This window comes from Barbatula barbatula, assembly GCF_947034865.1.
Source record: "Barbatula barbatula genome assembly, chromosome: 16".
NCBI classification, from domain to species: Eukaryota; Metazoa; Chordata; class Actinopteri; order Cypriniformes; family Nemacheilidae; genus Barbatula; species Barbatula barbatula.
This window is the reverse complement of record NC_136779.1, coordinates 5593848-5604131: the sequence shown is the minus strand read 5'-3', so window position 1 is coordinate 5604131 and position 10284 is coordinate 5593848. Positions and strand designations below refer to the sequence as shown.

The 10284-nt window shown below is 37.1% G+C and overlaps 2 protein-coding genes across 3 annotated transcripts; one reads left to right on the top strand and one right to left on the bottom strand.

The window, feature by feature from the left end:
- Positions 1-130: 130 nt before the first annotated feature.
- Positions 131-2397, bottom strand: cybc1 (cytochrome b-245 chaperone 1). Its single transcript, XM_079476640.1, has 7 exons — positions 2214-2397; positions 1761-1848; positions 1623-1664; positions 1453-1526; positions 1265-1361; positions 1034-1178; positions 131-860 (listed from the first exon to the last, which is right to left on the bottom strand). Exons 2-7 carry the CDS (start codon positions 1846-1848, stop codon positions 719-721), a joined length of 588 nt encoding a protein of 195 aa, XP_079332766.1. The 5' UTR covers positions 2214-2397; the 3' UTR covers positions 131-718.
- A 32-nt stretch (positions 2398-2429) lies between these two features.
- narf (nuclear prelamin A recognition factor) lies at positions 2430-9017 on the top strand. Of its 2 annotated transcripts, none has more exons than XM_079476638.1 (12): positions 2430-2970; positions 3485-3555; positions 3770-3835; positions 4026-4163; positions 4253-4385; positions 4588-4722; positions 6041-6159; positions 6241-6370; positions 6625-6697; positions 6881-7018; positions 7183-7340; positions 7843-9017. In XM_079476638.1, the coding sequence occupies exons 2-12, from the start codon at positions 3499-3501 to the stop codon at positions 8091-8093; spliced, it is 1398 nt and encodes a 465-aa protein (XP_079332764.1). In that variant the 5' UTR covers positions 2430-2970; positions 3485-3498; the 3' UTR covers positions 8094-9017. The 2 variants fall into 2 exon arrangements, with proteins under 2 accessions (XP_079332764.1, XP_079332765.1); XM_079476639.1 differs by having other exon boundaries at positions 2653-2966.
- The last annotated feature ends 1267 nt before the right edge of the window (positions 9018-10284 follow it).

Here is a 10284-nt window from a genome sequence, read left to right as displayed (position 1 = left end):
AGTGAATTGTTTTGTTTCCCAGCATTTGACTGTAAATTTTTCATTTTCTTCTAAAGAGCATTTCCCTTAAATTGATTAGTATTATAAATGAGCATCAATGCATAACTGACATTCATTGTAACCAAACAAGTGTTGTCACATCATTTTATTGAAAAAAAAGTAAATAGAAATATAACAGCTAATTTCATATTGATAAATCAAATAAATCTGCAACATCTAAGCTTAAAATGCATCTCCTTGGAAGACAAAATACTTTTGAGCATCTTCCAGATATTGTTTCTTTTCTGGCTTCAGTCTTGAATTAAAAGAAAAATAAATAGCTACAAACAAGCTACAAGGTTGTTATCCTTAAAGCAGTCTTCATGAAATCCATCTTTTTTTTGTGATGGCCATGCTCTCATGCAGTGAATAAAGGCAACGTTTGATCTGAACGGACATGCATTGAGGATTAGAGCACATGAGAACCTGCTCTTTCAACAATGGAAAATAAATTCATCATGCAGTTCCTTCTCAAACAACCAAATTACTAATGCACGCATTGCAAACCCTAGAGACGAATCTTAAAGTAATAAACATTATCTCTTAATGCCTCTTTGAAATGCATATAAAAATACTACAATGTGTAACAATCATCGGTTTGTAAGGTTCAGGGAGTGTTTGGTCGATTCGTGAAACAGTGTCTGCCACCATTTTCACATCAGGAGATATCTCCCAGGTTTTAAAGATCAGCTTCATCTTTTGAATCGCTGCTATCTGCTAAGTCTTCATCTTCATTCGGATAGTCATCTTCTGCAAGCCGCTCGTGTAACTCCTCAAGACCCAAGAAGCGCTTTAGAAGAGCACCGACTGCTTCTACATCACTAAAAGACAAAACCAAAATCATTTATTTTAATCATCTTTCATTGTCATAACGTGGTGTGAAGCTTGACCTAAATATGTTGAACGTGTCATTGGAAATTGATGTGTTTTAATATGAAACATCAAGTACGCTTCAAGTTTAACATGTACGTAGGACTATGAAAAGAATGTTTACCAGCGTGACCCCAGCGTGGCGCTGTGTGTAAGTGGATGAGAGAATCCGGTCGCCAGACGTAGCACCAACAGGTAACCCTTCCCAAGATACCTCACCTTCTCCTCCTGAACGCACACGTCTCGCAAATGTCGCAGATCTAACAACACTGACCAAGAGAAAAAACAAGATTTTCAATAATCTGAAATTTACTACCAACAAAATACAATTAATCCTGAACAATGCAATGCTCACCGGTCTCGTGCCCTCTTTTCCAGAAAGTCAATATCATGTTATAGAGACTAAAAGATTTTAATTCAATTTCCTTCGTAGATTTGTTAAACACTGCCTCCTAATAGGAATAGGGAAATGCGAACTGTTAGTCTGGACGGTTGAACACATTTGCTTAAACAAGCACAGTGTAAAGATAAAAGTCTCCTTACCTCCCATTCCTCCATGTTTTGAAGTGCAACAAATAAACAGCCGGTCACGTAGAACATCTTCCATAATATACTGTCTAACATAAAATGATAAAAGAAACAAGTAGCGATTAGGCATTTTAAATCATAGAAATGGTCACTGTATGGTCACTGAACATTCTGGAAAATCTCACCAGAGCTGTAATAGGCCGCGGCAAGTCCAACCGAAGTAATTCCTGTTCATGAAGAGGAAGAAGAAAGTATGAGGAAGTTTTCTTGAACATAAAAAGATTAGCTGCAAACTTTCCTCCGTGAGAATATTAAACCCATACCAACAAGGAGGGACCAAGATCTAATCCCAGGAGATCTCTTCAAATGAAGCACGTCAGATGTGTGTTTCTCCACAACCATATACCCCATCTTTAGAGGAAGGAAAGAAAAACAAACATGTTGTTTTAAATGTTTTATGAATACTTCTGATCAATACATAATGTAACATAGCCAAACTATAATGTCTTGCTGAAGCTTGGTCATTTAGATCTACGTCACAGTTGATTATTATAATATAAATAGTCAATTGCTTTGTACAAAGGAAAGCATCTCTTTAAAAAAAACTTACACAGATAACAAAACACCCTGTACTGTTTATACAATATATTCAAATATACATAACAAATATGATCACATGCCGTTTTGAACATGCACAGGGACAACACCCACAATAATGAGATAACGTACAAATATGTCCAGCAGTCATTCAGCACATCTGAAACACCCCCACTTACCTTAAAAGTCGCTTTTTCCTTTATGACAAATCAAGATAAATATCAGCTATAGATCATTTAATATCTTGTCAATCACCAACGAGAAACTACAAGAAAACAGATTAAGGAAATAAAGCGTGTGTAGTTCATGCAACACATGAACCCGCCTTCCCGTGACGTAACATCCGCTGAGCAGGTTCAGCTGTGATTGGACAGTCCCGCCTTCGAGTTTGATACAAACGAAATGTTAAACCGAAAGAAAGTTCTTGAATCATTAACTTAAACATATGTTTTATAAGGAAAATGTACGTTTAGTTTTCACAACGGTAAAACTTAAAAAGTCTAAACTGTTAACGCACCTATTATACAATTTTACTAAATATAATTATATATTACTAGATATCAATTATAGTTGCTAATATAATTTAATACAATTACCCCAAAATGATGCGAGTAAAATACTTTTTAGATTGTTTGGTTAGACGTGCTAGGGGGAGTTGAAAGAGGGGTTGCCGCTTTGCGCATGCGCGTCGATCAACGCAAGGACAATGGAGTCGCATACACCGGAGTCGAACCGAGTAGCGATCTTTCTCCTGCCGATTCGTGTTTGCGAAACGGGTTGTTCGACGCATAACGTCGTTATGTCACCGCATCGTGATCATCTCTGCGCTGTTTTTTGATGCTCGATCGCTGCTTTCGTTGTCATTAGAAGCTCCTACTGTAAAGACCGACTCCAGCGTCTCTTCTTCTGAACAATAAGGACTTCATGTGATTGTATGTGAGTAGTGAAGCCTGTATTTTATTTACATCTTGGATGATTTGTACCGTTGCTTTATCTCGAACAAGACTGTTGAACGTGTCACTGTTATCTAATGAAAGTGAAGGTTCGCCCTATCTTGCACAGTTCCCTCCTCCTCCACGATTACACAATTACGTGTCATGAAAGTTGCTCTGTCATTTGTTTATCACATGATTACATGCAAGATACTGAACAGCTTAACTGACGATTATGTACAAAAGCATTAAAAATACTCAAAACAACAATCAGGGGAAATTGAAATGCGCTTGTGCTGGGAACCTGATATTATCACATTATCACATTTCCATGAAATTGCTGTGCTGTGTGTACTTGATGGGTGGTAATGATGGGCTTTATTGTAACTTCATTAAACAACTAACCCTTTCTTTGTCAAATGCATGTTTACGGCATCATATATCATCCAGAACGCTTTATAAATATGAGAAACTGGAGTGATAAAGTCATAACTCATGGTGGTGAACCTTGTTTTCAGAAGCTCCATTTACAATGTCTGAAGTCAGTATTGGACGGAAGAAAGAAAAGTGTGAGAATTGCACTAAACAGGTAACTCGTGTCATATTCATAATTTACAATTGTTTTTATCTTACCAACATTGCTTTGAAACATGAACATGTTTTTGTGTGTTTGGCACTTTGAAAGTGGACATGTAATGAATTGAATGGCTGCTATATCCTACAAGCCTCACGTATTTTAATTAATGGGAACCACATATTGCTTTGGCTTTCTAAATAATGTTTTTTCTTGTGCAAATATTTAGTGCAACAAGAAAAAGAGTGATGAAGTGATAAACTCGCTCCAGGAGAAAGATAATGTCACTGGAGAGGTATTTCTTGTTTGTTTTTCATGAATATGAAATGCAGCCGTTCAATACAGCAGAACCAAACACAGTTGTTGATTCTCGGTCTGATAAGCTGCGTTTACATCTGTTGTTTTGTTGATCTTTGGTTTTAACACGTGTTTGTTTTTGAGGTTTAGATGAGTGTGTGAATGATCAGATATGCCGTTGTCCTCAGGTGAGAGAGTCTACCTCAGTGCAGCAGGTGCTGCTAAGCGCATGTCTGTCCTGCGATGGATGTGTATCGGAAAGTGAAAGCCAGAAAATCTCTCAACAGAATCTGGATGAAATCAAGCATGTGCTTGCCCTTAACAAGGTGCAATATTAATTATTATAAATATAGTTGAGGTATGATTCCTTGTTCTACAGTGAGTGGTTCACGTGTTATTTTTGTGTTTCTGGCAGAAGTGTGACACTTCAAAACACAAAATCCTGGTGGTGTCCCTGTGCCCCCAGTCATTGCCTTTTTTTGCCATTAAATTAAACTTGGACGTTCCGGCAGCTGCACTGAAGCTCTGCGGCTTTCTCAAAAGTGTGGGTACGTCTGGCATATTTGTCTGGAAACATTATTGTATTTTTTTGTGGTTTCTATGCCTACCTTACGTCCATCTGCTCTGATTCAAATGGAGGGGCTTGCAAATATTTGCCACATGCCAAGCTTAGCAGAACGTTTGTATACGTGGCACAGAGTTTGATGCTGACGGCATGTCTTTTGTGTATCTTTTATTCTTTGTTTTTAGGGGTTCATTATGTGTTCGACACTACGATAGCTGCTAGTTTTAGCATTTTGGAGAGCCGGAGAGAATTTGTTCAGCGCTTCCGCCGAAAGCATCACGACGCTAATGCCATGCCGATGTTCACTTCCTCGTGTCCAGGTAAGAACATCCGGATAGCCACTAAATCTAATTTACATCGGAATTGCAATGTCCCATCCCTGCACGCATCTACATTTACATTTATGCATTTGGCAGATCCTTATATCCAAAGCGACTTACATTGCATTATACTATACATTTGTATGTGCAATCCCCTGGTATCGAACCCACGATATTGGCCTTGCTAGTGCTATAGGAAAGCTGTACTACAGTAATGCCCAGCTGTCATTGATCTTGACTCTGAGTTTAAATTTGTATTATTTATTATAACGTTCAAATTATTTGTAGGAACCTCATGGTGTCGTTTCTGGAACATTTTATCATTAATGTAAATGAGTAAAAATTGTTGTAGGTTCAAATGGGGGATGTGTTTGAATGGGTGGGACCGTGTTAGATAGCCACATCATTCTGCAGCTCTGAGATAGACGTGTCTATGCAGCACTACATGCCCTTCCTGCAATAACCGCTTTCATTTTCACCCTTTCTCTGTCGATCGAGTTTAGAGGAAGAAAAGAGCAATGATTTTCAGCAGGAGGCCTTGTGTTAGAAAAGGTTGCCAGTCTATGCTTTAGAGCAGGGGTTCTCAAACTTTTTGGGGCTGGGGACCCCTTAAAGTTGAGTATTTTCCAAGGACCCCCTCAAAATGAGTTATTAGCGTATATTTACCAGACTTTGCATTCTTTTTGAAGTATTTGTATTGTTTTTTTAAATATATTTAATATAAAATATTTACACAATTATATAATTATTATGCAAACCTTAGCAGATACATCAAAACAAAGTTCTTTCTTTTTTAAGGCAAGGATTAGACAAGCTTGTAGAATCATCTTGTATCTATGAACAGTTTATGAAATATTATATTATGTTTAACTTTCCTTTATTGTTTGACATTGGGAACAACATCTTTAAGATCTACTGTAATGCACGGATCTAATATAATGTTCAACTTCAGATATTTTTCTCCAACAGTTAACCAAACATTCACTTAATATATAACAGATTGTGTCTGCATGAAAGTGTTTTTTTTAAATACTGTAAATCTGTTTATATTGGGATGGCACGCTTACTGAGAGCTTAGGTTTATAAAGGTTTTAAATCACTGCAACCCCAAAGGGTCAACCTCTGCTTTAGACCTTTCTGTGGCGTCCTACTCGACCGCACAGAGATGAAAACTTCAGGGTTTAAACCCATAACTGCACAGATGTTTTGATTTATTGCTTTATTCTATAGCTAATTATCAAACTAATTTATTGATGTTACATTTTAAAGTGTATTGCAAAATTGTCAGTAGTTGAAGAATAATTGTGTCTGGTTGTAGGATGGATTCGCTATGCAGAGCACGTTCTCGGCAGCCTTGTGACCCCACACATATGCACCGCCAGATCTCCTCAACAGATCATGGGTTCCTTGGTCAAAGACTTTTTTGCTAGACAACAAGTGAGTGGTGATGCCTGCCTATAGATGTACAACCAGTTTATCATCAGCTCTGAATAAGTTGCTGAATCTGTATATTTGTAGCAACTGACCCCGGATCAGGTTTACCATGTTGTGGTGGCTCCCTGCTTTGATAAAAAGATGGAGGCCGTGAGAGAGGAATTCTACAACAGCATCCTGGAGACCAGAGATGTTGACTGTGTCCTTACATCAGGTAGGACTGTGAGAGAATAACAATGAGATCTCTTGTTTTTAAGACCAAACGGTTTTGACTCTATTCAAAGATGCGTGATTTGTTTCCAAAACGTTGTTTTCACTTGTATATGGCTCCTTTGTGTTCCTGTAAATGGTCATTAATTCTATTGTATTTTATTGTTTGTAGTAGCATTTTAGAAAATGCGGTTTTAACAGGGTGTGTTTTGGTTATTTACGTGCACAAAAATGCACTAAATTAGTGTTTTGGTTTAGGAGAGATTCTTCACTTGATGGAACAGAGCAAAGTCACTATAGAGGATATGGAATCTACTCCTTTGGATCATGTGTAAGTTACTGCCATTATATTTAATTTGACAGAGAAACCTTCCCAGTCCTCTGATGTTTTAAAATATTAAGACAATCATACATACTTAAATTAAATCTACAATGAGGCACTAAGATAAGATTTTAAAAAGAGAAATGAATGTGATTGAGGATGTTGTTTGCATTAACATGTTATTTGTATTAGATTTGGTGAAACATGTGACACGGGAATGTTAAGGCATGAAGGTCGTGGCGCTGAAGGTTTCCTCGAGCACATCTTCAAACATGCAGCCAAGGAGCTGTTTGGTCTTGAAGTTCAGGAGATTGTGTACAAGACGCTCAGGTGAGAATGAGCCTGTTTTGGTTTCGGATGGACTGTTTAAAAATACATAACAAAATTGGATGGCTGCTGTAAATGTATTGTAATTCAACTAAATAGTTAGAAATATATTTATTTAATATAAGTCCATGCATTGCCTGGGGTAACTGTTGTTTTATTCCTTTTAGAAACCGAGACTTCCAGGAGGTGGCACTAGAGCGTGATGGAGAAACGCTTCTGCAGTTCGCTGCAGTCTATGGTTTCCGGAACATTCAGACTTTAGTTCACAGAATGAGGAAGGGGAAAGTGCCCTACCAGTTAGTAGAGGTGCTTTCCTGTCCCGGAGGTATGAAATCAGTCTTTAGACAAGTTATATTGCATGCTGTTTATTAATTACATTATTATGTTTATTTATTCATTTCAGTTTTATTAATTAATATTGTTTATTTTCATTTTATTTGTGAGGATTGCATTAAGATTTTCATTACTAACATCCTTCAATATTATAAAAGTACGGAAGCCCTAAAGTGCCAAACAAAACAACAAATCGCAAAACATACAACAAATCTAAAGGCCAAAAACTAATCCTGAATCTCAATTACAAATCTGAAAACAAATTAATAAACCATAAAGCACAACAATAATTCCGGAAACAAAATAAGTCAGAAAACACATTTTGTGTGACCGGGGTAGTTACTCCTGATTGGACGGAACCCCTGTCAATCAAGATAAACAGTCAGGTGTATGTTTTCATATAAAACTTTCTTCTGCTTTAAAATAATACATTCCATTGGCTTGTGTTTTCTTTTTAATGCATATATATTATTCTGTATTGTTTTTATTGTAAGGCTGTTTAAGTGGTCGAGGACAGGCTGAAGGAGATGGAGGAAAACCTGACCGCTCTCTGGTCCAGCAAATGGAAGAGTCTTATAGCAGTTTGCCCGTCCGACTTCCCGAATACAATCTAGAAGTCCAGCGGCTCTACCAGGACTGGCTGGATGGCCACGACTCTCCACATGCTCAACAGTGTCTTCACACTCAGTATAAGAACCACACACAGCCTCCCTCTCAGATACTGAATCCTGACATTCAGTGGTGATTGGAACAGGCCGTTTCATTTTCACCAATCTGTCAGAGCTTGGTTAAAAACATAGAGACTGACTTTGCAGATTAGACAGATGCATGGCACCTTCTTGGGTTCAAAAGGACTGCAATGGTTCCCGTGCAAACAGCTGGATAGCTGCAATAATTAAACGGAGGATGAAGCAGGTTTTCTGTTTTCTGTGAAACTAATAAGACTTGCGTTTGAGAACTTGTACTTGCATTGCAACCAAATGATGTCATGGATGCTTGGGCAACCGGCTATCACAGTTAAAGTGTGTTTTTTAAAAGGATTATAGCAATTAAAAGACTGTTGTGTTAAAAATCTGACTATGGTTTTTCTGTTAAAAATGAGCTGTTATTGAAATGAAATACTGGACCCTGTTCTTATGCAATTAAGTAAATGTGTCAGAATTTGTGTATGACTGTCAATAAAATCCGGCAGTAGAAAGTGCAACCTAATACTGGTGCTATGAGTAGATTAAATAATATTAACCATCAATAAAAACTTTGTAGTTGTAATAAATACTTTTACCAGATTGGCAGTACTTTTGTTATTTGTCACAGGTGTATTAAAAAAACAGTCATAATCTGCATGATAATAGCATTAAATTGTTAAGCATTTTGGGGCGGTTTCCCGAACAGGGATTAAGACAAATCCGAGACTAAAATAAATGTAAGAGCTGTCTAAACTGAAAACAACTTGCACTGAAACATCTAACAAATACATAAGTGCCATTGTGTTGTCTCAAAATGTTTTTTGTAAGGCATATTCGTAAAAAACGACTTAAATATCATAATTTAACTTGGGCCTAGTTCTGCTTTAAACTAATCCCTGTCCGGGAAACTGCCTCCTTTATTATGCATTCTTACCATAAATGTCTTGCTTAAATGGCATACTTAAATACATTTTTCCATGTTGAAAAAGAGTGCAGAATTCTTTCCCTCCAGGATTAGCTCAAGAATATAAAACATCTGCATCCGAGTGTGTGCTTGTTTTATAACTTGTTTGTAATACTTATCTCGATTTTTTTCAGCCGGTTGTCTGATTGACTATTTGTCTTTTGACCACAAGCTCATAAACATGGAGAGGCTGAGATGTTGGATCGTGTTGGATTACAAGTGTTTTTGCATAAGTGCAGTATGCCAACGTGCCCCTTGATGGTAGTCTACATCATTAAATAGGTGAAACCTTCAGCCACACTTAAACTATGGACCTAATGAACTCAACACAAACTGTGTCACACAGTTGGATGTGCTGTCACAATGTTTCCGTGTCATACAAGCATACCCGATGTGTAAAAGATAGAAATCCAATTCGAGAGGTATTTTTCATACCAGTTGTCACACCTAGATCCAAACACATGAACAAGAACCTATTGACTTGTTTGTTGAACTTATCCACACACATATCCAAAGAAAAAAGCACATGATCACACATTGCGGCATGAAGTTTCAAGACAAGTAGATTCAAAAGTGAAAGAGTAACATTATTTTGGGTGTGCCTCTGCCTTGGATGAGATTTGTCAAAAGAGAATCTTTTTTTATCGCCCGGCCTTTTTATAGGAGACTTTAAAGGCTAACAAAACAAATATACATGTGAAAGGTTAACTGAAAATGTAGATTTTTAGGGCTGGAAAGATATTTATCTTTACAGCAGTGTTTTACAAGAGATAACTAGGCCCACTAAGTGATTTAAATGGGTGTTGTTGAAGACTTAACACTTCAAAGGTATTTCTAAAACAAAAATGCCATCAATTGGTCTTTAAGTGATTAAACATGCCTGGAATTCCAACTATTTTCCTTGTGGTGTTGCATTCCTGAATTCATCACACAAGTATTATGAATATATTCAATTATATTCACACAAACATTGCTTTAATAAATAACCTGATTATCATTATTTACGAATGGTATGTCATGCGATGGATGAGTGAACCACATAAAACAAATAAAACAGACACTATACCTACATATTTATGTACTTAGGCTATAGACTTTTATCCAAAGCGACTTACAAAGAGTTCAGGGACCAAGAAACGATATAAAACGAAAACATAGAGCTAATTACGGTAGAAATATTGGACATCTTTGCTTTTATTTAAGGGGAAATTAGTTAAAGACTAAATTAAAAGAGAGATTCCCATTCAGTTCGCTCTCTTATCGCTCACACGATAACCACGCCCCCA

What these genes read in the sequence shown, in the direction of transcription:
- cybc1 (XM_079476640.1), bottom strand. Translation starts at nt 1,848, where the DNA reads ATGGGGTATATGGTTGTGGAGAAACACACATCTGACGTGCTTCATTTG. An exon ending in AAAACATGGAGGAATGGGAG is followed by an intron (nt 1,362 to 1,452) that starts GTAAGGAGACTT and finishes TATTCCTATTAG; the next exon opens with GAGGCAGTGTTTAACAAATC. An exon ending in GAAAAGAGGGCACGAGACCG is followed by an intron (nt 1,179 to 1,264) that starts GTGAGCATTGCA and finishes TCTCTTGGTCAG; the next exon opens with TGTTGTTAGATCTGCGACAT.
- narf (XM_079476638.1), top strand. Translation starts at nt 3,499, where the DNA reads ATGTCTGAAGTCAGTATTGGACGGAAGAAAGAAAAGTGTGAGAATTGC. An exon ending in AAGATAATGTCACTGGAGAG is followed by an intron (nt 3,836 to 4,025) that starts GTATTTCTTGTT and finishes CGTTGTCCTCAG; the next exon opens with GTGAGAGAGTCTACCTCAGT. An exon ending in GTTCACTTCCTCGTGTCCAG is followed by an intron (nt 4,723 to 6,040) that starts GTAAGAACATCC and finishes GTCTGGTTGTAG; the next exon opens with GATGGATTCGCTATGCAGAG.